This window comes from Nelumbo lutea, chromosome 7 (genome assembly GCF_056320005.1).
Source record: "Nelumbo lutea isolate HS-2025 chromosome 7, American lotus-T2T, whole genome shotgun sequence".
Classification (NCBI taxonomy): Eukaryota; Viridiplantae; Streptophyta; class Magnoliopsida; order Proteales; family Nelumbonaceae; genus Nelumbo; species Nelumbo lutea.
In genome coordinates this window covers 54,331,361-54,357,079 of record NC_142690.1, presented here as the reverse complement: position 1 = coordinate 54,357,079, position 25,719 = coordinate 54,331,361, and the positions used below count along the sequence as shown (strand labels likewise).

Here is a 25,719-nt window from a genome sequence, read left to right as displayed (position 1 = left end):
TCTATACCATAAGTTTGAGTGAACCCCTTTGCAACTACCCGAGCTTTGTACCTCTCAAAGGAACCATCCGCATTATGCTTCACAGTAAATACCCACCTGCATCCAACTGGTTTCTTTCCTTTGGGCAAGTCAACTAGCTCCCAGGTATTATTTTTCAACAGGGCATCCATTTCAACTTGCATTGCACCTCTCCACTCCGGGACTAATAGGGCTTCTTGCACTGTTCTCGGAATAGGGACATCAGCAACAGAGGTGAGATAGGACCTGTAGGAGGGAGATAGGCGATCATAGGACAAAAACTGGGAGATGCAGTGGGCTGTAGATGTGATGCAATGCCGTTTTCCTTTACGAAGGGCAATGGGAAGGTCAAGGTCATCTGCAGAGGGTGAGGTAGCAACAATGGAAGGAGTCTCTGTGGGCCCTGGGACTGTAATATCTGGACTTGGAGCCGCAGAAGAGATTGTAGCTGGCTGGGACTGCTGATGACCAGGATCAATCTACTTGCATCGCCTGTGATAGATTCTCAACTCCCGATCCCTTTGACCACCCTCGCTACTACAACCCTCATCATCAACTGGAATAGGTAAAGGAACAGCCCCCAAAGTATTAACCCCGTCCTCACTGCACTCCTCCTCCCCCTGAAGAAAAAGACCCAAATCTCCACGCTCACTACTCTCCCCCTGAGGAGAGACCCGAGAATAGTAGGGTGTCTCCTCCAAGAAAGTGACATCCATGGATACAAACTTCTTCCCTGAGACAGGATCATAACAACAATAACCCTTTTGAGTTTGCGCATAACCAAGAAAGATGCATTTGGAGGCCTTGGGTTGAAACTTGGAGTGATTGGGACCAAGAAGCTGAACAAAACAGGTACAACCAAATGTCTTGAGGGGAATAGTAAACAACTCCTCATTGGGGTATAGAAGGTAAAAGGAAGTTTCATATCAAGAACCCGAGAAGGAATCCGATTAATAAGATATACCGCCGTAAGGATAGCATCACCCCAGAAGCGAATAGGGACGTTGGAGGTAAACATAGTACTTTTAGCCACCTCAAAGATGTGCCTATTCTTCCTTTCTGCAACCCCATTCTGCTGAGGTGTATGAGGACACGTGCTCTGGTGGATAACCCCATGATTAAGGAGGTACGATGCCAATGGCTTAGCAAAGTATTCCTTTGCATTATCAGATCTAAGCACTTTTATCCTGGCATCAAATTGTGTTAGGATCATTTGGTGGAAGTTTTGGGTCAGGACAGGCACCTCATCTCGTGATCGCATAAGATAAACCCATGAAAACCGGGTGTGGTCATCAACAAATAGAAAAAAATACCTGTACCCCCCTATAGAATGAATGTGATATGGCCCCCAAACATCAGTATGCACAATATCAAAAGAACTATTACTCCTTTTATTACTCATGAATAAGAGTTTCTACAATGTTTAGCCAACTCACAACTTTCACACTTCAACTGAGATGATTCAACAGACTCAAACAAAGTAGGAAACAGGCTCTTCAAGGACCGAAAAGATAAATGACCCAATCGGTTATGCCACAACATAACTGGATTCACAACTTGAGAAACAAGTAACTTCTTATCCACTGACTCTTCCCGACGAGAACTCTCCCCGAGCAGATAGATCCCATTCGTCTCACAGCCAGTCCCAATCACCTTCTTCGTCTCCATGTCCTGAAAAACACATCGGTCAGGAAAGAAAGTTACTGAGCAGTTCAAGAGGTTAGTATCCAGTTTAGGAACATGCAAGACAGAGGACAAGGATATAGTATCTGACAGTTTGATGTCACCCTTGCCAGAAATAGGGATAAGAGAACCATCAGCTATAGATACTTTATCCCTACCAGAAGATAAGTGATAAGTAGTAAACAAAGAGGGCAAGCTGGTCATATGGTCAGATGCACCTGAATCTATTACCCAACACGGTTCAGTAGTACCTGGAGCGGAGGCATGGTAGGCTGAGGCTCGAGTACCTGAGTGTGCAAAGGCCGATGTAGCCGGAGCTGATGATGACTGCGGTAACTGAGCTGAACTGCCAACTTCCTTCTCCAATTGTATTAGAGCTGCCCGAACTGCAGCTAAGGTCTCTAATGGTGTGCCTCTCGTGCCAGATGAGGATGCTGAATCAGTAGTCGTAGCCTCATGAGCATTACTCCTTTTATTTCTCAACTTTGCCGGGACCAAATGTGGATGCAGCTTCCAACATGTTTCTTTTGTGTGTTTAGGTTTCTTGCAGTGCTCACACACCACATCCCTTTTATCTTCCTTCTTTCTGTCCCTCTCTGAATCACCCTCTGTTTTGGGTTTGATAGCTACCAAGGCAGGTGTAAGCGGCTGAGGTTGCATCATGACTTTCCTCCTGGTCTCTTCACTGTGCACTAAGGAGTATGCCTGAGAGAGGGTCACACTATCTCTGGTCAAGATCTGCTGCCTCACAATATCATATTCTGAATTCAGTCCTGCCAGGAACTCAAACACTCTGTTTGTCTCAATGTGCTTTCTATGTATCTGAGCATCTTTGGGACTCTCCCACTCAAGAGTCTCTAAGTGATCAATCTCATGCCATAGGGACTGCAAGTTAGAGAAATAGACCGACACCGATTTCTCTCCTTGTTTAAGGGCATTCACCTCACATTTCAACTCATATGCTCTGGCAACATTAAGGGGTTGGGAGTAAGTCTCTTTCATCACATTCCATATCTCCTTGGCTGTCTTTGCCCATAAGTAATTTCGGCTGATATGGGGCTGCATAGAATTACAAAGCCATGTCATAACCAAGTAGTTTTCTTGGACCCACTTGGTATACATAGGGTCTCCCTTGGAAGGTTCTACTACATCTCCCAAGAGATACCCTACTTTGCCCCTTCCCCCAATAGCCATCATGGCTGATTGGTACCATTCCAAGTAGTTTGATCCATCAAAGTTTACGGTTGTAATCTGAAAACCTGTCTCAGAACCACCACCATAACTGCTGTTCCCAAAACTGCCTTCTGCCTGATTCTTAAACTCTATTTCAGTCAAGAACCAGAAGTATCAAAGATTATGGTTACTACAGTCAAAACCAGCACTAGAACTCCCAACAACAGTCACAAAATCAGTAGAGAACCAATCTGTACTCACGATAGATGTGCATGAAATATATATAAGACTGATCTGAAATGAATAACCACACACAACAGCAACAGTCCGAACTGTTTTCACCCCTTCAAAAGTGTTCGAAACCCCAAAAGAAGACTGAAACACAGTTCGAAGAGCAATCTGATATGCTGAAGCCAATTCGAGGTTTTAATCAGTCCTAAGAGCCGTACGGATAAGGTTTGTATTATGGTTAATATGAAACCCTAAAACTGATCAATGTTGAGGAGAATTCTAGGGTTTGCCGCAGGAATAAGATCACAAGTTTCGGCCTAATACTAGGGTTTGCCGTAGGGATAAGACAAAACCCTATAGAAACCCTAGAGAATAGAGAGATAAAACCCTAGAGTAGTTCGGCCACCCTTACTGGATAGGTCCAACCTATCTTTTCTGATGTTACTTCTCTCAGAAAGTAAAAGCTTACAGTAGAATGCAGTTCGCTGCCTACCAAGGTTACCCGAACCCTAGCCCTCTCTGATTCTTCCTGATCACCAACTTACTACAACTGTGACACTTCTTCAAACAGCTGCTAATCCTCTGGAGATCTCCAAGAACCAGTCAACGAACTCTGCTTTCTCAGCTTCCAGCCCTAGATGGTTCTCATGTGGTCGGCTGGACTAGACTCACATGAGAGAACTTGGCTCTGATACCAACTAGAAGTTCAGGACTGTTATCAGTCTTGAACCCTAATGAATCTCAGGATCGAAGATAAGAAGAAAGAAAGAGGAGAGAAGAGAAAGAGAAGAGAAAGAGCGAGGAGAAGCAGTAGAACACAAGGGTTGAAAGGAGGAGCAGAAGCTTAATGTTCTGCTGCCGCCACTTTAATTAATATTTATAGGTTATGCTCATTACATGGAAAGGACAGATCTGCCCTTAGTCTTTACATAACAAATAGAGTAAAACAAGGACTGAAATAAATAACAACTGAAACAACTAAATGACCAATAGCTAACCCTAGGCAGACTAGAACATCTTCTACCCTATGAACACAGTGGGACCATAGCTGTGGGGCCCACATCAGTGTTCTCTACAAACACTACCAATACTATGTGGAGTCCAAGAGATAGTATTATAACATAAGTTGGTACAATATTGTAAATATGTTAAGTAACAATTTTATTGTCCACCTAACTTACATGATTACCACTTTGAGCTAGCTCAATATTCATTTCAAACATGAAGTTAAATATTAGTTTTTTATTTGTGTAATAGATTATTTGGTTGATCTATTACAATCATTTACGTTTTCTATGAGTTAAAATTTTGCTTTAACTCATTTTATCATGAAGCTCTGAATCTTAAAGTTTACAGGGCAACTTCAGAACGTATTCTTTTGTCTATAACCTTAGTTACTTAGCTTTGTTTAATGATTTGCAACAAGATAATAATTTAGAAAGGTGTTCGTATGCTTCTTTTATCATTTCATAAAATATCTTTCTATATGTTGCATATTTTAAAATGTTTCCACCATGTCTATAATTTTTACAATATTTCCATACAATATTTCCGAAATGTTTCTTATATTTGGATGTTCGATATTTCCACCGACATCAACATTTTAAACCATGGTAGGTAGTGGGCCTTAGTTATGGGCATGCTTTCTTGTTTTTTATTCTTTTTGATTGCTGTCTTTAGTGATGGGTGCCCTAGTATGGGCACTCATGCAATTGTCCTTATTTTTTACAACAAAAGAATAAAAGAGATCATTGGGGGCTGAAGAGTTTTTTTTTTTTGAACGACTCTCTTCTTTCTTTCCTTCCATCTTCTTCCTCCATCACTTCTCCCTCTTCAATCTCCTTCTTTTCTCCTATTTCTTTTCTTTTAATTCAGATTATTGCAGGTGTGATTTACAACTCTCTACCTGGAATGAAGCTGAGATATGCTCATTTTTTCTGATTGATTGAGTTTAAGAGTATGGCCTACTGATCTTTTCGACCGGAAATGTGACATTAGAGATTTATAGATGGCCTGCCACTGGTTAGGTCAATCAGAGCCTTTTGTGTTTCATCTTTGTTTTGAACGCCCTACCCTTACTCTCTTTGTGACCATAGGATCGCTGTCTGAATGCATTTCCACATTGACTTTTCCCCTCCAAGCATGTGGAGAAGCATCTAGTCAATTTTTGGCCACTATGGGTGCCTAGTTGCCTAGTTGCACAGGTGATAACTTCATAAAATAAAGAACTAAATCTTGGCTAATTCCCTAGTTTTATATACTATTCAGCATGTGTATTAATTGAATGTATAGCAATTCTCTTTCTTGGGAACATTAAATTTCTTCTCAAAACATGGAAAATCATCATCTCTAAAAGATAAAAGGTATTTTAAATACATTAACAAGTATTGAATAGAGTAATTTAATATCAATTAGCAACTGAAGAAGGCTATAATTTTATATGATGAAAATTGAAGATAGAGAGTAAAAGAGAAAAAGAACAAAGGTGGGGCTATTGTTATATTTAATGTAAGAGAGAGAGAGAGTGATAATAGAAAAATAACAAAAAAAAAGGAAATTTATTTACACATTCTTTCTTTCTTCTCTTCCTAAAACTCTTTGATCTTTTAAACTTCAGTGGCAAAACTTTAAAACAAAGTACAAATGATACATATAGTATATAATAGAATGTGTTAACACACATATTAGTTAGATGTAGCAATACATGTGATATTATAATAAGGAACCCACCTTGCCATTTTTTTCACTTTGGTGGGTGCGTAGTCACCCAGACGAGTACTTTATTGCTACAAGTCATGGCCTTTAGGCGAGGTGCCCTAACAAGAGTGCCTAGTCACCTAAGTGATGCCTTGACAACTATGCCTGAAAAGCAAACCTATCTCTGCCGAATCCATCTACTTAGCACCAAAAAGAGAAGAAATACTGCTAAACGATAGGGATCAAGCTGTAGGAGATAACACATAATTAGTTTGTGTTTGTATAAACATGAGTTCTCTTTATTAAAGATAAATAAATTGACTGGTTGTCAATAAAAAAATTGTATTTTGTGTTTGTTGTCTCTTTTTTTTTTACAATAATATAGCTTATTGCTGTTTTTTATGTTTAATTTCATAGTCTTACATCTTTCTTTGTTGAAGAAAAGTTAAAGATGTTTTACATTTATGCATATATTTAAAAATGGAAACATGACAACATATTTTCTGTTTCCAGGTAGAGTTTGTTGGGGGCCCAATGTGTTGGAATACCCGCATATTTTCTGCATCTGCAGGTAAAATGCTAAGATTTTTTTTTTTAGATCAGCAACACAAATGATCCATTAAATTAAAAGATCATGTACAACAAGAAGTTGTGGGCATACAAGAAGCTCAAAAGAAAATCCCACTAATTACAACACAGCCCCAAATATAGCCCAAAAGAAAATTCCACTAACTACAACATAGCCCCAAACATAGCCCAATGGAAAATCCACTAACTACAACACAGCCCAAAACATAGATCGTCTTTGAACTCCTTGCTTAGCTAGACCATCAGCCATGCTGTTAGCTGATCTCCTAATCCATCTTATTTGAATCACCGTGCCTTTAGAAATCTGCTTGAAGTGCCTGAGCTCCTTCTTTAGCTTCCATATTACTCCTCCTTTCTTCAGCCAGTTAACAACAATTTTTGAGTCCCCTTCGATAATCAGCCTGTTAATCCCCAATTCTTTAGCTTTTTCAACACCATATACTGTTGCCATCAATTCTGAGCTCACCACATATGTAATGACTTTTGGATTATTAATTGCTTTTTTTTTTTTTTTTGTTTTAGGTGGTGGGGCCTTTTGTAATGGGAAAAAGATTCATGTTAGTCATACTGAGAAGGTCTGTATTACTTGGTTGATGGTTTTTTCTTAGATCATATTTGATGCCATTGGATACTATGTTTCATATTTATTTATTGATCTCTTATCTTTGCTTTTCCTAGATTCAAGTTTCTAGCTCATCGGAAGGGAAACTTTAGGGCATGTCAGTAGCCAACTAACCAAATGTTTTTTGTAGCTGTCTGATTGAACTAGTGAAGAATATTTGTTACTAATCTCTTTTGAAATTTTGAACAGGAAACAGGAATAAAATAAATTATTAAAATTCCATTTCACTTCCAATCCAACTTTTTTTTATGGATATTTACTAGATGTTCTTAGTCGAAATCAAGAAAAGGGAAATTAATCTAACTATGACTTTGTTGTGTGGAAGGACGACATTGACATTTTAATTTTTTCATCAAAGGGTTATTTTTTAAATTTTCACAGTTAAGGGGTGAAATTGCAAATGTGTTATTGGGCCTCTTTGTAGTTATCAAGAAGTTTTTCTAATCCTGACTACAAATTAGTTAGAATGAAACAAAGATCCCAACCTAGGGCATAGAGATAGAGTATCTTTATGGCAATGTTGTAAGACCAGGACCAACCACAAAATCAGAATCCTTGCTAGGTTAAGAGTAAAATGGTTTGACTGTGAATTATAGTTTATATCATATCTGAATGTGGTGGCTAGATGGTAGTTCCTTACCTTTTGATGCAAATGACCAGGATTCTAGTCATATATACATAACCAAAAGGTCATGAGTTGAATTTTTCCTATTAGAATTTTAAGGTTTATTGATTTAGTGACTCGAGTGGGTTGTGAGAACCGGTTGGGTCATTGCAACCCAGCTGGTTTTCAAAGGTTCTTCTGGGATTTGATTGGTTCTACCAGCTTTTCAAAAATTTGAAAATTGGGGCTTTAAAAAGCATAAATGCCTGCCTGTTCCCAAGTTGATCAGTATGACTATTTGACCCGTCTGAGTCTTATAACATTTTATGGTAAACCTTAGCTTGAAAAGGATGGAAGTCCAAATTGGATTTGACACCTTTTCCCTTGGCATTGTGCCTAGTGTCATATGGACAGGGGCCCTTTGTTGAACCTTTTCATATGAACTTATGGTAAACATTTTCACTCCCTAGAACAAAATACAGCATCCTAATGCACTAGTTTCATGTCTTACAACATTGCTTTATTGGCTAAGGTCTTACCAATGAAACTAAAGGAGGTGCTTCATTTGGTAATGCCATATGGAGAGGAGCCTTTTTTTTTTTTTTGATCAGTAGAGGAGCCCTTTGTTAAAGAGAGATAAATCTTAGACCAAATTCTTATAGCAAATAAAGCAGTGGAGGATTTTAGAAAATCAAGGAGATCCTCAATGGGTGATGGAAAAGATGGGTTTTGGGCATATATGGATAAGGTGGATAGTGGCTTGTTTGAGATCAATTCATTTTTTGATACTTACTATTGGTTTTTCGAAAGACTGTTTTAGGGCAACTAGAGGTTTTAGGCAAGGAGATCCTCTGTGCCAAATGTTGTTTATTTTGGTTGTGGAAAACTTTAGCAAACTTTTAAGGAGGGATTATGAGAGAGACATGTTTAGAGGATTTAGAGTGGGTATACTGAATTAAGTAGTGTAGAGAAGATGGGCCATTTCTTAAGTTAAACATAACCTTCTCTCTTTCACCCCTAATTCCATTTCATTAAGTTAAACTTTAATAATTTACAGAGAGGCCCCTAGTTGGGCAGAAAATTAAAAAGCATAATACGAGAAAGAATAAAGCCCACTAGTACATTATCCTTCTTCAGAGTTTGAGCTTATGGAAGAAGAGATTTTAATGAGTGATTCAGTAATCAAGATGTCCTGGAATCCCGACCAGACCAACCAACTGGTAGCAGGGAAGTGGCGATTGATAATGATGGAATCCGATCAGAGAAGGGAGTTGGGTTGTTAGAAAGGAAACAAGAGGAGTTAGAATGGATTTGGGAGCATATTTGTGCCTTGCTGGAGGAATATAAACAGAAGGAGGAAACTTTAGAGGTGGCTCCAAAAAACCCTGAATCAGAGGCAAGAACCAATAGATTGGGGCAGGAATTAGGAAATAAAGGGCAGAATAGGAAGTCAGTGGGAAACAAGGGTAGGAAAAAGAACAAAAAGTCTGAAGTAGAGAGATTAATAATGGACATTGAAGGGGATATCGAGTTCAGTGGTAGAGGGGAAGAAAGAAGGGTTCTAAATGAAGGAACACTATATTGGAGGGCTAAATTCTTGAGAGGTAATGAAGATAATAAGCTGGAGTGTAAGGGGTTTGGGTAGTGCCAGAAAAAGGAGATCGATTAAGGAGCTACTTAGGAGAGAAAGACCTGATGTTGTGATGCTGCAGGAGACAAAATTAGCTAAACTGGATAGAAGGTGGGTCAGGGAGATCCGGAAAATAAGAGGGGTAAGATGGTGCTCAACTCCGCCGTGGGGAGCCTCGGGGGGAATAGTAACTTTGTGGAGGGAGGACTTCGGAGAACCAATAGAGGAGCAAATAGGAAACTTCACTGTATCCCTAAAATTCAGAATGGTGGAAGAAGGATTTACTTGGGTGCTAACAAATGTGTATGGTCCAAATAATCATAGAGAGAGGAATGAGTTATGGGAGAAGCTTCAGGGAATTCAAGGTTTGTGGGAAGGCCCTTGGTGTTTGGGGGGTGATTTTAATGCAATAAGATTCACAAATGAGTCAAATAATCCTAGGCAGGCCATTGCAACTAGTATGAGGAAGTTCAATGACTTCATAAATTCCTGTGAGTTACAGGAGCTTCCTTTACTACAGGCTACCTACACTTGGTCCAACTTCCAAGAAAACCCAACCTGCTCAAAGCTTGACAGATTCCTATTTAATGAGGGTTGGGAGAGTCATTGGAGAGGTTTGGTGGCTAAGGCCCTACCTAGGATAACCTTTGATCACTACCCTATAGAAGTAGGACAAGAACCTCTCGGTAATGGACCTAGACCATTCAGGTTTGAAAATATGTGGATAACACACCCGGACTTCTTGCCTAAGGTTAAGGAATGGTGGAGTGAAGAGATGAGAGAAGTGAAATGGGATGGGGTTAGATTCCACAAAAAAATTAAAAAGGTTGAGAGGCAAAGTAAAAGAATGGAATAAGGTTCAATTTGGAAGAGTGGAGGAGGTAAAAGCTAGATTATTGGTTCAGATTGAGGAGTTAGATGCAAAAGAATCCCAAGGGATGATGGATGAGCAAGGTAGAGAAATGAGGAGGAAACTGAAAAAGGAGTTAGAGGAGACTTTGTTGAGGAAGGAGATCTCTTGGAGACAAAAATCTAGACATAAGTGGATCAAGGAAGGGGATGGGAATACCAAATTTTTTCATGCTTTGGCTAATGGGAGAACGAGGAAAAACTTGATACTAAAGCTTGAGGTTGATGGTGTGGAGATAACCTCTCAAGAGAAGATTGCCAGTAGGATTGTGGATCACTTCAAATCCATCTTTCAAAGACCCTTAGAGAATCGGTTAATAGTAGAGGAGGAGAATTGGCCAACTTTGAACCAAATAGATAAGGAATGGCTGGAAAGAATGATTGAGGAAGAGGAAATTAAACAAGTTTTTTTTATGGATAGGGATAAAGCACCAGGTCCTAACGGATTTACAATGGCATTTTATCAGGACTGTTGGGACATAGTCAAAGAAGACTTAATTGTAGTATTTAGAGAATTTGAGGATAAAAATTTTGTGAGTCCTGGAATCAATGCCACCTTTTTAGCCTTAATTCCCCAAAAGAATGATGCCAGACACCCCAAAGATTTTCGACCAATTAGCTTGGTGACAAGCATCTATAAGATTCTGGAAAAAGTGCTCTCTAGGAGGATCAAAGTAGTTCTCCCCTCTCTCGTTAGCCAAGCACAAGGAGCCTTTATATAGGATAAACAAATTACAGATTAGATCCTTATTGCTAACGAGAGTGTGGAAGAGATAAGGAGATCGGGCAAGAAAGGATTTGTTTGCAAGCTGGACTTGGAGAAAGCCTATGACTTAGTGGATTGGAATTTCCTGTTGTAGATGTTGAGAAGACGTGGATTTGGGGATAAATGGTGTAATTGGATAAGAGGATGCTTAAACTCTTGTCGTTTTTCAGTGTTGGTGAATGGGGTGGTTAAGGACTTTTTTCCAGCCAATAGAGGCTTAAGACAGGGGGATCCACTCTCCCCTTTCCTCTTTACACTTGTTGCTGATGTCTTTAGTAGGATGATCTCCAAAGCAGATGAGGAGGGCCAAATAAAGGGATGGAGAATAGGGAGCAGAGGCATTCCAGTAACTCACCTTCAGTTTGCTGATGATATTGTTATTTTCTGTGAAAGGAATGAGTTGAGCAAAGTGGAGAACCTTAAGATTTTAATAAGTACTTTTGAGAGGGTCTCCAACTCGAAGGTAAATTTTGATAAAAGTTGTGTGGCTGGAGTAAACTTGGAGAATCGAGAGATTGAATCCATTGCAGAATGCTTAGGTTGCAATATCTCTTCTTGGCCTTTGACATACTTAGGGCTACCCTTAGGAGCCAACCCTAAAGAAAGTAGTTTCTAGGCCCCTATTGTGGAGAAATTTGACAAGTGCTTGGCGGCTTGGAAAAAGAATTACATTTCAATATGGGGTAGGCTGACTTTAATTAAGGCTACACTTTCCAACCTTCCAACCTACTTCCTTTCAGTGTTCAGGATTCCTCCAAGAGAGGCTAAGAAACTGGAGAAGTGAATGAGGGACTTTCTATGGGAACCAGGAGAGGTGAAAAATGATCGCTTGATTAGATGGGAGATAGTTAACAAACCAAAGGAAGAAGGGGGTTTAGGGATAGGGAACATAGTGTTGAAGAATGTAGCCCTTCTAGGGAAGTGGCTATGGAGATGACCCCGAGAGAGAGATTATGGCATGAGGTGGTGGCAAGCATTTATGGTTGTGCAGGAAATGGTTGGGATTCCAGGATATCTCGCCGAGCTACCCTTACTACACCTTGGAAGGCTATACATGCTATTCTCCCTCGCTTCCTCAAATTCATCAGGTATGATGCTTGTTCTGGTAATGCTTTTCTATTCTGGGAGGATATTTGGGTGGGTACTCAACCCCTCAAAGATTGTTTCCCCTCGCTCTATTCCATTTCCCTTCACAAACTTGAGCGATTGCAACTTTTCTCCCAAGCCCGTTAAACTCCTTATCTTTAAACTAGGACTTTGGGTTTCGTAGAGGATTAAGGGATGGTGAGTCGAATTGTGTTATTGAGCTAATTCATTTACTAGAATCCTTTTGCTTGGACCCCACTTCTTCTGATGAAAGGGTTTGGACTCCTCTTCCAAAAGGTACTTTTATTTGCTCTTCTTTTCTAAAATCCCTCAGTTCTAACCCCTTTTCCCAAGGATTCCCTGTCAAAGAAGTCTGGGCATGACCTATTCCCCCAAAAATTGTTGTATTCTGCTAGGAAGTCTTCTATGGGAAAATCACTACTTTGGAAAACTTATAGAAAAAGAGACCCTCACTTTGTCTTTCCCCAAATTGGTATTCCTTGTGTAAGGCCGAGAATGAGGACTGTGTCCATTTGCTGATCTCCTGTTCCTTTGTGTAATTTGAAGAGCTATACTCGAAGTAGCAAGGAGGAGAAGAGAACCACAGAACTGAAGAGAATGTCGAACTGTTCTATCCAATCGACCAGTCCTTTATTTATAGATGAATATGGTACAAGGTACAAGAAATTACTGGGATGCCCCTGATTAGTGATGGGACACCCAGATGACTTAAATCATTAAACAGGATTAGGCCCAGGCCCATTAACACAAGCCCAGTTACAAGATAAGTTAAACATAAGAATGGGCTAATAAGAACTCTTATCAGCCAAACATCACTCTAACATTCTAACACTCCCCCTCAAGCTAAGCATGAATATCAATCATGTTTAGCTTGCCAAGTATGTCCCTGAACTTCGTTGATGCCAGCCCTTTAGTTAATACATCTGCAATCTGCATCTCTGATGGAGTATAAGGCACACAAAGTTCTCCTGAAATAATTCTCTCTCTGACAAAGTGTCAATCAATTTCAATATGTTTTGTCCTGTCATGCTGCATAGGATTGTTGGCAATGTTGATAGCAGCTTTATTATCACAATACAACTTGAGAGGACCCTCAGTCTTGATACCAAGCTCATTAAGGAGAGTCCTGAGCCATAAGATTTCAGCAACCCCGTGTGCCATAGCCCGGTATTCTGCTTCTGCACTTGATCTAGCCACAACATTCTGCTTCTTACTACGCCATGTGACTAGGTTTCCTCTCAAGAATGTACAGTAACCTGAGGTTGATTTTCTGTCTCCAACGGACCCAGCCCAATCAGCATCAGTGTAGGCTTCAATTTCAAGTCTGCTGTTTTTTCTGAATAGAATTCCTTTCCCTGGGCAAGTTTTCAAGTATCTGAGGATTCTTTCCACTACTCTCATATGAGGAGCCTTTGGTGAGTGCATGAATTGACTGACAACATGCACTGCATAGGCAATATCTGGCCGAGTAAGGGATAAGTATATCAGTTTTCCTACCAACTTTTGGTACCTTTCCTTATCACAGTATTCCTCACCCATTGATTCTTGTATCCATGGCTTGGTTCTATTGGAGTGTCTGCTGGCCTGCACCTCATCATGCCTGTTTCTTTTAGGAGATCTAGCACATACTTTCTTTGACATATGTAGATTCCTTTTCTTGATCTAGCAACTTCAATTCCAAGAAAGTATCTTATATTTCCCAGGTCTTTGATCTCAAATTCTGAAGCTAAGAACTCCTTCAGCCTCTTCATCTCTTTCACATCATTTCCAGTAATCACCATATCATCCACATACACAATGAGTGCTGTAAGTTTGTCATCCTATCTCCTTGTAAACAATGTATGATCTGCACTGCTCTGAGTGTACCCTACTTTCTTCATGGCCAAACAAAGTCTCTCAAACCATGCCCGGGAAGATTGCTTCAAACCATATAATGCTTTCCTTAGTTTACATACCTTCTTTCCAACATCATATCCAGGTGGGGGTTCCATGAATACCTCTTCATGAAGATCACCATTTAGGAAGGCATTCTTCACATCCAGCTGATGAAGTTCCCAAGAGAATTTTTCTGCTAGTGACAGTAGAACCCTGATTGTGTTGAGCTTTGCTATTGGGGCAAAGGTTTTCTTGTAGTCAATTCCTTCCTTTTGTGTAAATCCCTTTGCCACAAGTCTGGCCTTGTACCTCTCAATTGACCCATCTTCCTTGTGCTTTACTGTGAATACCCACTTGCACCCAACAGTGCCTTTCCCTTCTGGCAGGTCCACCAATTCCCATGTCCTTGCTTTCATTAGGGCTTTCATCTCCTCATTCATGGCTTCTTTCCACCTCGGATCAGATGCCGCCTCTGAATACCTAGAAGGGACACATACAGAGGAAAGGGCAGACACAAAGGAATGATAGGCAGGGGATAAGTGTGAGTAAGAAACATAATCGGCTATGGGATGTCGAGTGGTACAAGAACGAACAGGCTTACGGAGAGCAATAGGAAGATCCAAATCTGAATTGAGTGAATCAGTATTACCTTGGATTGCAGAGACAGATTGATCTGAGTTCAACTGGTTGCAATCATGAGGTTGAGGAGTCTTCTTCCTTCTACTGTATGTAAGTATCTCTTTTTCTTGTTTACTGGAACCTTCAGGAGCATCAGCCGAATCTGGAGAAGCAACTGGCACAGTGGAAGTCTCACTAGGTTGACCCGGAATGTTACAGCTAGTAGTAGTGGAAGGTGATGAAATGGGAACAAAAAAGAAGGGAGAATGAGAATCCTCTTCCAACCCACTACTCTCCCCTGAAGAGGATTCTGAGAAGACTGGAAATAGGGTTGAGACTCAAAAAAGACTACATCCCTAGTGACATATTTTTTCTTGGAGACAGGATCATAACACATACCCCTTCTGCGTAGGAGAGTACCCCAAAAATATTCCCTTTGTAGCCTTAGGATCCAGCTTGGTCTTCTTTGGATCTTTCACATGTATGAAGCATGTACAACCAAAAACCCGCGAGGGAAGAGGAAATTCTGTAAGAGTGGGACACAAAACAAAGAAAGGGGTCTTCATACCCAGTACCTTAGATGGCATCCGATTTATCAGGTAAGATGCAGTAAGAACAGCTTGAGACCAATATCGCTTGGGCACATTGTGCTGGAAAAGAAGGGCTCGAGCTGTCTTCAATAGATGCCTGTTCTTGCGCTCAACAACCCCATTTTGCTGAGGGGTGTAAGCACATGATGATTGATGTAACATGCCTGCATCTTCCATGAATGAGTTCAGGGATCTTTCAAAGTATTCAGCTGCATTATCTGAACGGAATTGCTTGATCTTTTTATCAAATTGTGTTTCAACCATCTTGCAAAACATCATAGTTATCCGGGGAACTTTTTCACGTCCTTTCAACAGATAAATCCAAGTGCACCGAGAATAATGGTCAATAAAACTGATAAAATAACGGAAGCCATCAATGGAAACAATGGGTGAAGGACCCCAAACATCAGAATGAACCAAATCAAAAGGGGCTTGAATTTCATTACTAGAAATTGGATACATTGATCTACATTGTTTTGACATTTGACACACATCACAAATTAAACTCTGACTCAGAATGCCCTTACATAATTCGGGAAACAACATTGCTAAGGAAGAAAAAGACAAATGACCTAGCCTAGCATGCCACAAGTGCAGCCTAGCTATTGACTCCACACTTTCCGGACTAGTAGTAGAAGCTTGCAAGGCTGAGCTGACATCTTCATCAAAATAGTAGAGGCCCCCATACTCATGACCACTCCAAATCGTTCTCCTCGTCAATCTGTCCTGGAAGACACAATGAGAAGGAAAGAAAGTTATACTACAGTTCAAGTTTTTTGTAAGCTTTGAAACAGACAACAGATTTGAGGTAAGACTAGGAACATGTAGGACTGATTTAAGAGAGAGATCCTTGCTTAGGTCAACCACCCCCTTTCCAGAGATGGTGGAGAGGGACCCATCGGCTACTCTCATCTTATCCTGGCCAGAAAACAGATGATATGTGGAGAATAAGGAGGACATATGTGTCATATGGTCAGTGGCTCCTGAATCAATCACCCAAGAGGTAGAATTAATGGAACTAGATGCACTAAATGCAGAGGTTGTACCTGATTTGGCAAGAGAGGTGGAAGCTAAAGAATTGTTCTTCAGACGGGCTAATGCCCGGCTGAGAACCTCTACCTCACTAGCTGTGAAGCCCAAAGTACTTGGTCCAGAGGAGTCGGCAGCCTGCCTTTTGGTGGAAGATGACACTGTCTGAATACTCTGTGAGTTGTCACTACTGTTGTTGGTGGCAAGATTCCCACTTGCTGTGTGACCCTTATGTTGCCTTTTGTCCTTTCTCAGAGCAGTTGGCTTCAGATGAGGGTACAGGACCCAACATTTCTCCTTTGTGTGTTTCTCACCACCACAGTGTGTACACTTGAGGGACTTCTTGTCTGAAAATCTATTCCCCTTAGTGGAGACTAAGGCTGAATGTTCTCCAGGTAGTTCTGTTGACTGTGTCTGGAAGTCAACTTGCATCTCCTTTCTCCTTACTTCTTCATTCCTCACCAGGTAGTAGACATGGTGAAGTTCAGGTAATTCATCTCTCCCTAGAATCTGTGACCTTATACCTTCATATACAGGGTCAAGACCCGCCAGAAACTTGAAGGCTCTGCCCTCCTCAATCTGCTTATCATGCCTCCCCTTATCATTAGCATTTTCCCAATCCAAGATCAAATGGTGGCCAAGCTCTTCCCAGAGGCCTTCCAGTGTTGCAAAGTAGGTTGCCACGGACAAGTCTCCTTGCCTTAGGGCTGCAATGTCTTGGCTCAGCCTGTAGATTCTAGCATTGTTCTTTTTCTGGCCATATGTCTTAGATACTTTCTCCCAAATTTTAGCAGCTGTGGGGAAATGATGAACAGTTTTGGCCACCCTAGGAGTCATAGAGGCCAGCACCAAGACATGACTGTGGCATTTTCCTTGCGCCACACGGTGTATTCAGGACTTCCAATTTCTGGTTGTTTCTTGTCTCCATCCAAATAGCCTGTGAGGTCACGAGAGGTAATGAACAGCATTGCTGAGACAGACCACTCTTTGAAGTTATACTCATCTACAGCATTGCTGAGACAGACCACTCTTTGAAGTTATACTCATCTAGCAGCACACTTGTAATCTGCAAGCTGTGCAGATTAGGGTTTTCCAGGTTTGAGGACCTTGTAACAGGTCTGTTATCTCTAGAGGAAACTTCACCGGATAGTGAGGACATCCTGACTTCAGTCCAAGAGTTGTTCACAGTACTATAGGTGATTCTGTTAAGAACTGGCCAAATTGGTCACTGTGTTCACAGTACAGGTATAGTAGCAAGTAGAGGTCTGTAACTGAACCAGCTCACAGTGTTGGTAAAACTTTAAGGCTGCAACTGTGTGGTGCAAAAGTTGCCGCAGTTCTGTAAGAGTCTTGCTGATGCACCAAGACTGCAATTGTAGAAGCTGATGCACCGAAACTGCAACTGAAGTTGAAGGAGCTAAGTCTTTACCACTTGTTCTGATGCACCAAGACTGCAACCGAAGTTGAAGTAGCTAAGTCTTTACCACTTGTTCTGCACAAGTCTTGCTGGAGCACGAAGCTGCAACTGTAGAGGAAGTTCTCCCCCTCTCGGCTAGTGCTAGGACTGCTGAATCAGCCCTCAACCAGGTCTGTCCTATACAGACCTCTCTTAGTAGCCCAATAGCTACTACTTGCTGGTGTAATCTAGTAGGACATCCACTTCTGGGTCTTACTTCCCTTGAGTCCTACAACCAAGAGAAACCCTAGGTCTTCACTGCAGCAACCCAGAAAAGGAAGAGAGAAGAGGAAAGGTCAGCAAGAGAAAAGATTGTGCCTGCTGAAACCAGGAAGTAGCTAATGCTCTGATACCATGTAATCTGAAGAGCTATACTCGAAGTAGCAAGGAGGAGAAGAGAACCACAGAACTGAAGAGAATGTCGAACTGTTCTATCCAGTCGACCAGTCCTTTATTTATAGATGAATATGGTACAAGGTACAAGAAATTACTGGGATGCCCCTGATTAGTGATGAGACTCCCAGATGACTTAAATCATTAAACAGGATTAGGCCCAGGCCCATTAACACAAGCCCAGTTACAAGATAAGTTAAACATAAGAATGGGCTAATAAGAACTCTTATCAGCCAAACATCACTCTAACATTCTAACACTTTGCTACAGCTATTTGGAGGTGGAGCCTTTGTTTATTTGGAGGTAGGTGGTCTATGCCTTCTGATTTAAGCTTGTTATTCAACCCATCTGTCTTTGTTTGGCACACTAGAAGAGGTAAGGTCATGTGGAAATGCGTCAGGGCAGCCACTCTATGGACTCTTTGGGAGGACAGGAATGCAAGATTTTTCTTAGAGAAGGAAAGGGGGTTAGATGAAATGAAGGATTGTATCCTAACAAGAGCAATCCATTGGCTGAAAACTGTGGACTTCTTTGATGACTTCTCCTTTGATGACTTGTGGAGGAATTGGCTAGTAATAGCTAACACTTTAACAAAGAAGGATAGACTTCCGTCATAATGGATTCCACCTTTGGAAGGTGTCATCAAGCTGAACTTTGATGGAAGCAGCCAAGGCAACCCCGGGCCTTCAGGTATAAGGGGTATCCTGAGAAATAAGGACAACAACATAATTTTCCTATTCTCAGGACCGGTGGGAGTGGGGGATTCCACAAGGGCAGAAATCCTTGCTGCAGTACAAGGAATTCAGATCGCCAACCAGCTTGGGGTGGAGCATCTCCTAGTTGAAGGGGACTCTCAGGTGGTAACAAGGTGGCTCCTAAACTTGGATACCACCATTTGGGGCTACAAAGATCTCATCAAATAAGTAAAGTGGTTAACCAGCAATATGAGAGTTGAGGTAAAATGGGTTAGTAGGTCTGCTAATTCTTTGGCTGATGCTTTAGCCAAACAGGGGGTTTATAGGGAAGATCTTTTTTATGCTTCTATGTAAGTTGTTATTAATTTGGAAATCTGTACTTAACTAGCCCGGAGAGGTTGCAACTCGTGCCTTTCCTTGGGGACTTTGTATTATTGTCTATTGCTGATTAATAAAATTATTTCAATTATCAAAAAAAAAAGAAAGAATAAAGCCCAGATTAAAGCCCATTACAGCAAGGAACATGAAAAATAAAGAAGGATAAACAGCCTATGGGCCATTCGGCCCATCTTCTCTACAAGTAGTTTCTCGGTTGCAATTTTCTGATGACACACTAATCTTTGGAAAGGTTAGGGGGATTCAGGATGTGAGATCCCTAAAATGAATTATGGAGATTATGGAAGAGAGAATATGGCATCAGACTTCAGATGACTTATTTTCTTGTTCTTTCTTAATACTTGCCCAGTCGGTCAGTGTGGGATTAAACTTTCCTGTAAAAGAAATACATTGTAAACCAATTCCTCCTAATGTACAAACTCTTTGCTGGGAAATGTTTCTAGGGAAGGTAAACACCTGTGACATGCTACAGAAAAAAGGCCAAACATGTGCCTTTCTCCTTATGTGTGTGTTCTCTGCAAGGCTTGTGGTGAAACCCTCTCTCACTTACTTCTTTCCTGCTCATTTGTTTATTGTATTTGGGACTATATCTGTTCTCTTTTTGGATGCAGATGGACTCCCCCACAGGACATAGTGAGTCTCTTCAACCCAACCTTCCTAAGGCAATAGAAGAAATGGGGAAGATGCATGTGGAAGACAGTACGTGCACGTGCTGCTGTGGTTTGGTCAATTTGTGAAGAGAGAAATCATAGGATCTTCAATGGAAAAAATAAATCCTTAGAGGAGGTGATTGAAGCCATCAAAATCAGATCGGTACATAGGGTCAAAACCTTGGAATTGTTCAAAGGTATTCCTGCAGATGACTTTTTAAATTGGACAGAAGTGGCACACTCAGAACCACATAGTGAAACTATAAACTGAAACTACACTTTGATGGGAGTTCATTTGGAAACCCAGGAAGAGCAGTGTAGGGAGAGTCTTTCGAGACCACCATGGAGTAGTGTTGGCTTTGTTCTCAGGACCAATTGGGTTTGTAGACTCGATTCAAGCTGAACCAAAGTCTCTATGGCAAGGATTGAAGCTTGCTAAACAGTTAGGGGCAAGAGAGTTGGAAATTGAAGGAGACTCACTTCTGATTATAACTTGGGCAAAGCAAATTGAGTTAGCACCTTGGAAGCTAAGATTCACTTTTAGACAGATTGACTAACATTCAAAGAGATTTAACCCTACATTCAATTGGGTTAAGAGGGAAGCTAATGGGTTGGCAGATATGTTAACCAAGTAGGGAGCTAATAGACCATCTTATTTTGGGCATTATTGTAAACTGCTTTGTTTTGGGAAGTTTTTTTTTTTTTTTGATTGGAAACGGTAACTTCATTAAATAACTTTCCAGATTTAAGTACAGCTGTTAACCCCTAAGTAGGTGTTGAGCCCCTAGTTATCTTTCTTACAAAACTGCCCAGAACATATTCTCCCTCACAGTCCCTTGTTTAGCCAACATGTCAGCTAAACCATTAGCTGATCTCCTTGTCCATTTGAAGCATGCACCGATCTCCCTTGTTATATTGTGGATTTCCCTTATGGGCTGTCTATAGATCTAGGCTCCCAACTTACCAGATTGCAGCCACTCAATCAACAATTTAGAGTCTCCCTCAATCTTAATTTGGTGTAATCCCAACTGTTTTGCATATCTTACACCTTGAAGCAAGGCCATCACCTCCGCTCTCAATGAGTCCCCCACTCCTATTGGTCCTAAAAACAAAGCCACAATTCTGCCATTCTCATCTTTGAAAACTCCTCCTATACCTGAAGGGCCCGGGTTACCTCTTGAACTCCCATCAAAGTTCAATTTCACTCTTTGTTGTGTTGGTGGGGACCACAATTCCTGCACAATAGGTTTCATGGAAGTTGTAGAAGCCACCACTTCCCAATTCCTGTAAATTTCTTCAGCTGAGAAGTCTTAAACAAATCCAAAGTTTTCAACCAATGAATAGACATAATAATTATTCTTTCTACAATTGCCTCCTTGGATTTCTCTACTCTTTAAAAGATTCTATTTTTCCTTTCTTTCCAAACTGACCATAAAATAGCTGCTCTTGTGGCTCTCCACATTAATCTTCTGCGCCTCTTCGGTTGCCTGAAAAAGCTTGGGTCAAAAAGGCTTGCCACATCTAGGGGAGGTGTCCACCTACAACCAAAGATAGAAGAGAACCAAGTCCAAATAAAGCATACAAATGCACAAGAAATCAATAGGTGTGTGATCGTCTCACCAGATCCCAAGCAGAGGCTACAAACATGGGGTGATAGGCAAACATTTGGCCTTTTTCTTTGCAACATATCTAGAGTATTGATTATTTGGATAACCACCTCCCAACAAAAAGCCCGAACTTTTGGGGGTATAGGCTGACACCAAATCTCCTTTGGAGGAAAGCTCCTTACAAGGTTTGATGATTGAATGAGGATATCAAAAAAGGAAGAGCAAGTGAACACACCAGAAGGGGAAGGTTTCCAAATTCTACTGTTCACACAAGATTGATCTAGGTAAGTTGACCTTAGAAGGTTAATTAATTCATCCACCATTGTCATTTCCGACTCATAATTCATCCACTAGGTAAGTTGACCCTAGAAGGTTAATTACAGGGTTTGGGAAGTATTGTATCTTAAATTCAGATTTAAATCAATAAATGAATTTCTTTGCTCATAATAAAAAACATGCGTATGTAATAACAATCCACAAACAACTTCAAGAAGATGAAAATTCTTTCTTTTTATGTGTTTTAGCACAAGAACTTTGATGAAGAGACCCACTTGAAGCAACAAACTCCATGAGATCACTGTGAAAATACTCCTTTGTGTTGTCTAACTGAAAAATGTGAATCTTAGTTTGGAATTGGGTTAAAGGTCATGCATTGGAAATCTTTCACAAGCTTTGGCATTTCATCTCTAGATCGCATGGGATAAACCCAAGTATATCTAGAGTAGTCATTAATCAATGTAATAGAATACTTATAACCAGTTTCAAAAGGTATGACCAAGACAATTGTGCCATAAATAGGTTTGACTCTTATTAGACAGACTCATAGACTTTGTAGCCACAAGTCCGACTTTATTTCCCAACATGTAGAGACCATCCACCATATTGCCTCTACCAATTGTCCTCTAGGAGGTCAAATCTTAGAACACACAAGAAGGAAAAAAATGGTTATTGAGCGATTCAAAGAATGAGTAATGCTACTAATGGAAAGTAAATTAATAAGCAGTTTAGGGGACATGCAGTACATTAGATAGGGTAAGATCAAAAGAAAGGGAGTTCTTCCTTGACCAGCAATGGTAGAGAATGATCCATTAGCCAATCTCACCTTATTTCTCCCGGAGAGGAGTTTATATGCTTGAAACAAATTGGATTTACCAGTCATGTGTTTTGAAGCCCTAGAGTCAATTATCCAAGTGTAGGCACTGTGGGAAAGGAGGTCTTGGTTTTGAGAAAGAAAGAAGTAGAGAATGGAGAAGTAAATCAGTCCTCTAAAACTGATATAAACTTGGTTAAAATTAGAGAGAAAAGTAGAAAAAAGGTAGAAGACAGCAGTACAAAGGAAGATGATGGAGAAAAGAAGAGGAAGAAGAAGAGTTCAATCTCCCCTCTCTCTCCTCTCTAATCCTTTTGGCTAATCTTCCTTCACTAAGTTAATTACAAGTATGCCCTTAAGTGGGTGGCCAACTAAGCAAGAACTTAAAGTAAGCTTACAAAAAGAATAAAAGGATAGATACTAGGGACCATTTGGCCCAGTCTCTCTACACTTCCCCTCAAGCTGAGCATAGATATCAATCATGCCTAGCTTGCTTATAATATAAGCCTTATCTAGTGTGTCGGTTTCCCACTTGGAACTCCCTTGGTCAAAACATCGACCAACTGCTCTTCTAAAGCAATAAATGGCAAGCAAGCTTCCTCTGAAGTAACTCTTTCCCATATAAAATGTCTATTAACCTCAATGTGCTTAGTTCTGTCATGTTGAACAGGATTGTGAGCATAGTTGTCAAAGTGACGCCTAGGCGGGCACCTAAGCAACAAGGCACCCTTTGAGGCTCGCCTCGCCTAATCGCCTAATAGTTTTCTACTTCCTGCTATAAAGTACTTTTTTATTCATTCTTTTTTGTGATTATAATTATAAAATAGACATTATTAAACTAAAATAATCATTTTGTGTGTTTATATACTAATTTATTTTTATTATTTTCTTATTTATTAGGGTTTAATCAACACAAACATTGCTAAATGCTGTATTGAACCCTCAAAGAGTTAAAAACCTGAACCAATAAGTAAGGAAGAACTAAAAATTTTATCTAATCAGCACATTTTCCTTTTCCATATATTCTTATTCTACTTCTTTTTCTTCTTCTATTACTACTACTACCAATAATTTTTATTTTCTTCTTTTCCTATAACAAAAATAAGGGTCCAGCCCTTATATTTTTTGAATTTTATTTTCCTTCTTCCTTTTCTTCTCATGAATATGTTGATTTTCTACACTTGAATATGAAATTTATACTTTGAAAATCATGAATAATTATAAAGAAATATGGTTATGGTACCTAGGGAACTACCCTAGGATCTATGTTTTTAACATAAGAAATCCATTGCCTAGGCGTCGCCTAGGCGACTAGGCAACCAGGCGCTCCCCAACCGCCTAGCCTCGCCTTGTCGCCTTGAAAACTATGATTTTGAGCAATGTTGATAGATGCTTGGTTGTCACAGTAGAGCATCATTAATTTTTCATGCTCAACTCCCAATTCTTCTAAAAGTGATCATAGCCACAACAATTCTGACACACCATGTGTCATTGCCTTGTACTTTGCTTCAGTAGAGGATTTGGCAACTACAGACTGTTTCTTACTCCTATATGAGACGTTGTTCCTTGCCACCAAAGCACAGTATCCCAAGGTGGATCTCCTATCATCAATACATCTAGCCCAATCGGCATCAGTGTATGCCTCCACCTTCATGTGTTCATGCTTGGCAAATAGAATACCTTTCTCTAGAGTACCTTTCAAGTAACACAAAACTCTTTCTATAGCAGCTAAATGTGTATCTTTGGGTGAATGCATAAACTGACTAATAACACTCACTACATAGGAAATATCCGACTGAGTCATGCAGAGATATAACAACTTCCCAAATAATCTCTAAAACACTCCCTATCAGACAAAAGTTCACCACCGGTAGCAGAAAGCTTATGATTGGGATCAATAGGGTGGAGGCCAGTTTAGCACCAAGTTTACCAGTCTCCGCAAGGAAGTCAAGAACATACTTGCACTGAGAAATGAAGATACCATCCTTAGATCTAGCAACTTCAATTCCCAAGAAATACCCGAGATCTCATAAATCCTTGATCTCAAATTCAGAGTTAAGAAACCTTTTGAGTTTACTGACCTTCTAGGTGTCATTACCCATGACTACAATGTCATCAACATAAACAATCCGAAAAGTCACCAAAGAGTTACTCCTTTTCAAAAACAAGATATGGTCATATTGAGTTTGTGTGTAACCAAAGGAGACGAGCAGCCCTGAATCTCTCAAACCAGGCCCGAGGAGACTATTTGAGACCATAAATGGATTTCTACAGTTTACACACCTTCCCTTGCATTTCCTTTCCATACACTCCTAGAGGCAAAGACATATAGACATTTTCATGTAGATCTCCATTCAACAGGCAGTTTAACATCAAATTGGTGGAGAGGCCAATCAAAAGTAGCAGCTAGAGAAAACAAAACCTGGACTGAGGTCATCTTGGCCACAAGAGCAAAAGTCTTAAGGTAATCAATACCATGCATCTGAGTGTAGCCTTTAGCAACCAATCGGGCCTTAAACCTCTCAATAGAGCCATCATAATGATATTTAATGGTAAACACCCATTTGTAACCTACTGGTTCCTTCCCTTCTGGCAAATCCACAATATCCCAGGTATGGTTCTTATGCAAAGCATCCAATTTAGCCATCATAGCATCCCTCTATTCAGGTTTAGATAGGGATTCTGGTATAGACCTCGGTATTCTCTAGTACAGACCTTGAACTGCACAGAGAATATGAAAGGGTGTGTCTAATATGCACACTCCCAAATAAGGTGTGTATATATATATATATATATTATGTGGGTACAAGAGAAAGGACAAAACTGCCCTCCACTAAACATAAAAGAAAGAGATATACAAAGAAGAAATATATATTGTACACAAGGTACAAGATGATACAATACTCTCAATTAAGTCAGCCCATAGTATCTCGACAAGTACTTGTTCTCTGATATAATATTATTGTAGAGAAAGAAGGGAGAAAGTAGGTAGAGAGAGAGAGAGAGAGAGTGTGTGTGTGTGTAGTTGGTGACGCCAATTCTATTATTATATACAGGGACACAACTTAAAAAAAAACAGAGTAAAAGGACTTTAGTGCCCCTGTGGCACATACTACATAGCATACTACATAGTTATTAATAGTTTGGACCGTCATTTTGTTGTATGAGATTGCCAAACTATAATTTGTTGTATGAGATCCAAAGGCATTATTCCCTGGGAATTCAGCCCAATGGTGAGATAGGCACAATTTGTGGCTGCCATTTTGAATAGATCATTCAAGTGGGTGCCTGG

At 40.3% G+C, this 25,719-nt stretch overlaps 1 protein-coding gene across 1 annotated transcript in view; it reads left to right on the top strand.

Moving 5' to 3' along the window:
- IMPL1 (myo-inositol monophosphatase like 1) overlaps positions 1 to 25,719 on the top strand; it is a 93,686-nt gene that overhangs the window by 38,033 nt on the left and 29,934 nt on the right. The window contains exons 5-6 of the mRNA XM_088953622.1: positions 6,316 to 6,373; positions 6,913 to 6,965. Coding sequence (XP_088809748.1) covers positions 6,316 to 6,373; positions 6,913 to 6,965 — 111 coding nt within the window. The remainder of the gene's footprint in view (positions 1 to 6,315; positions 6,374 to 6,912; positions 6,966 to 25,719) is intronic.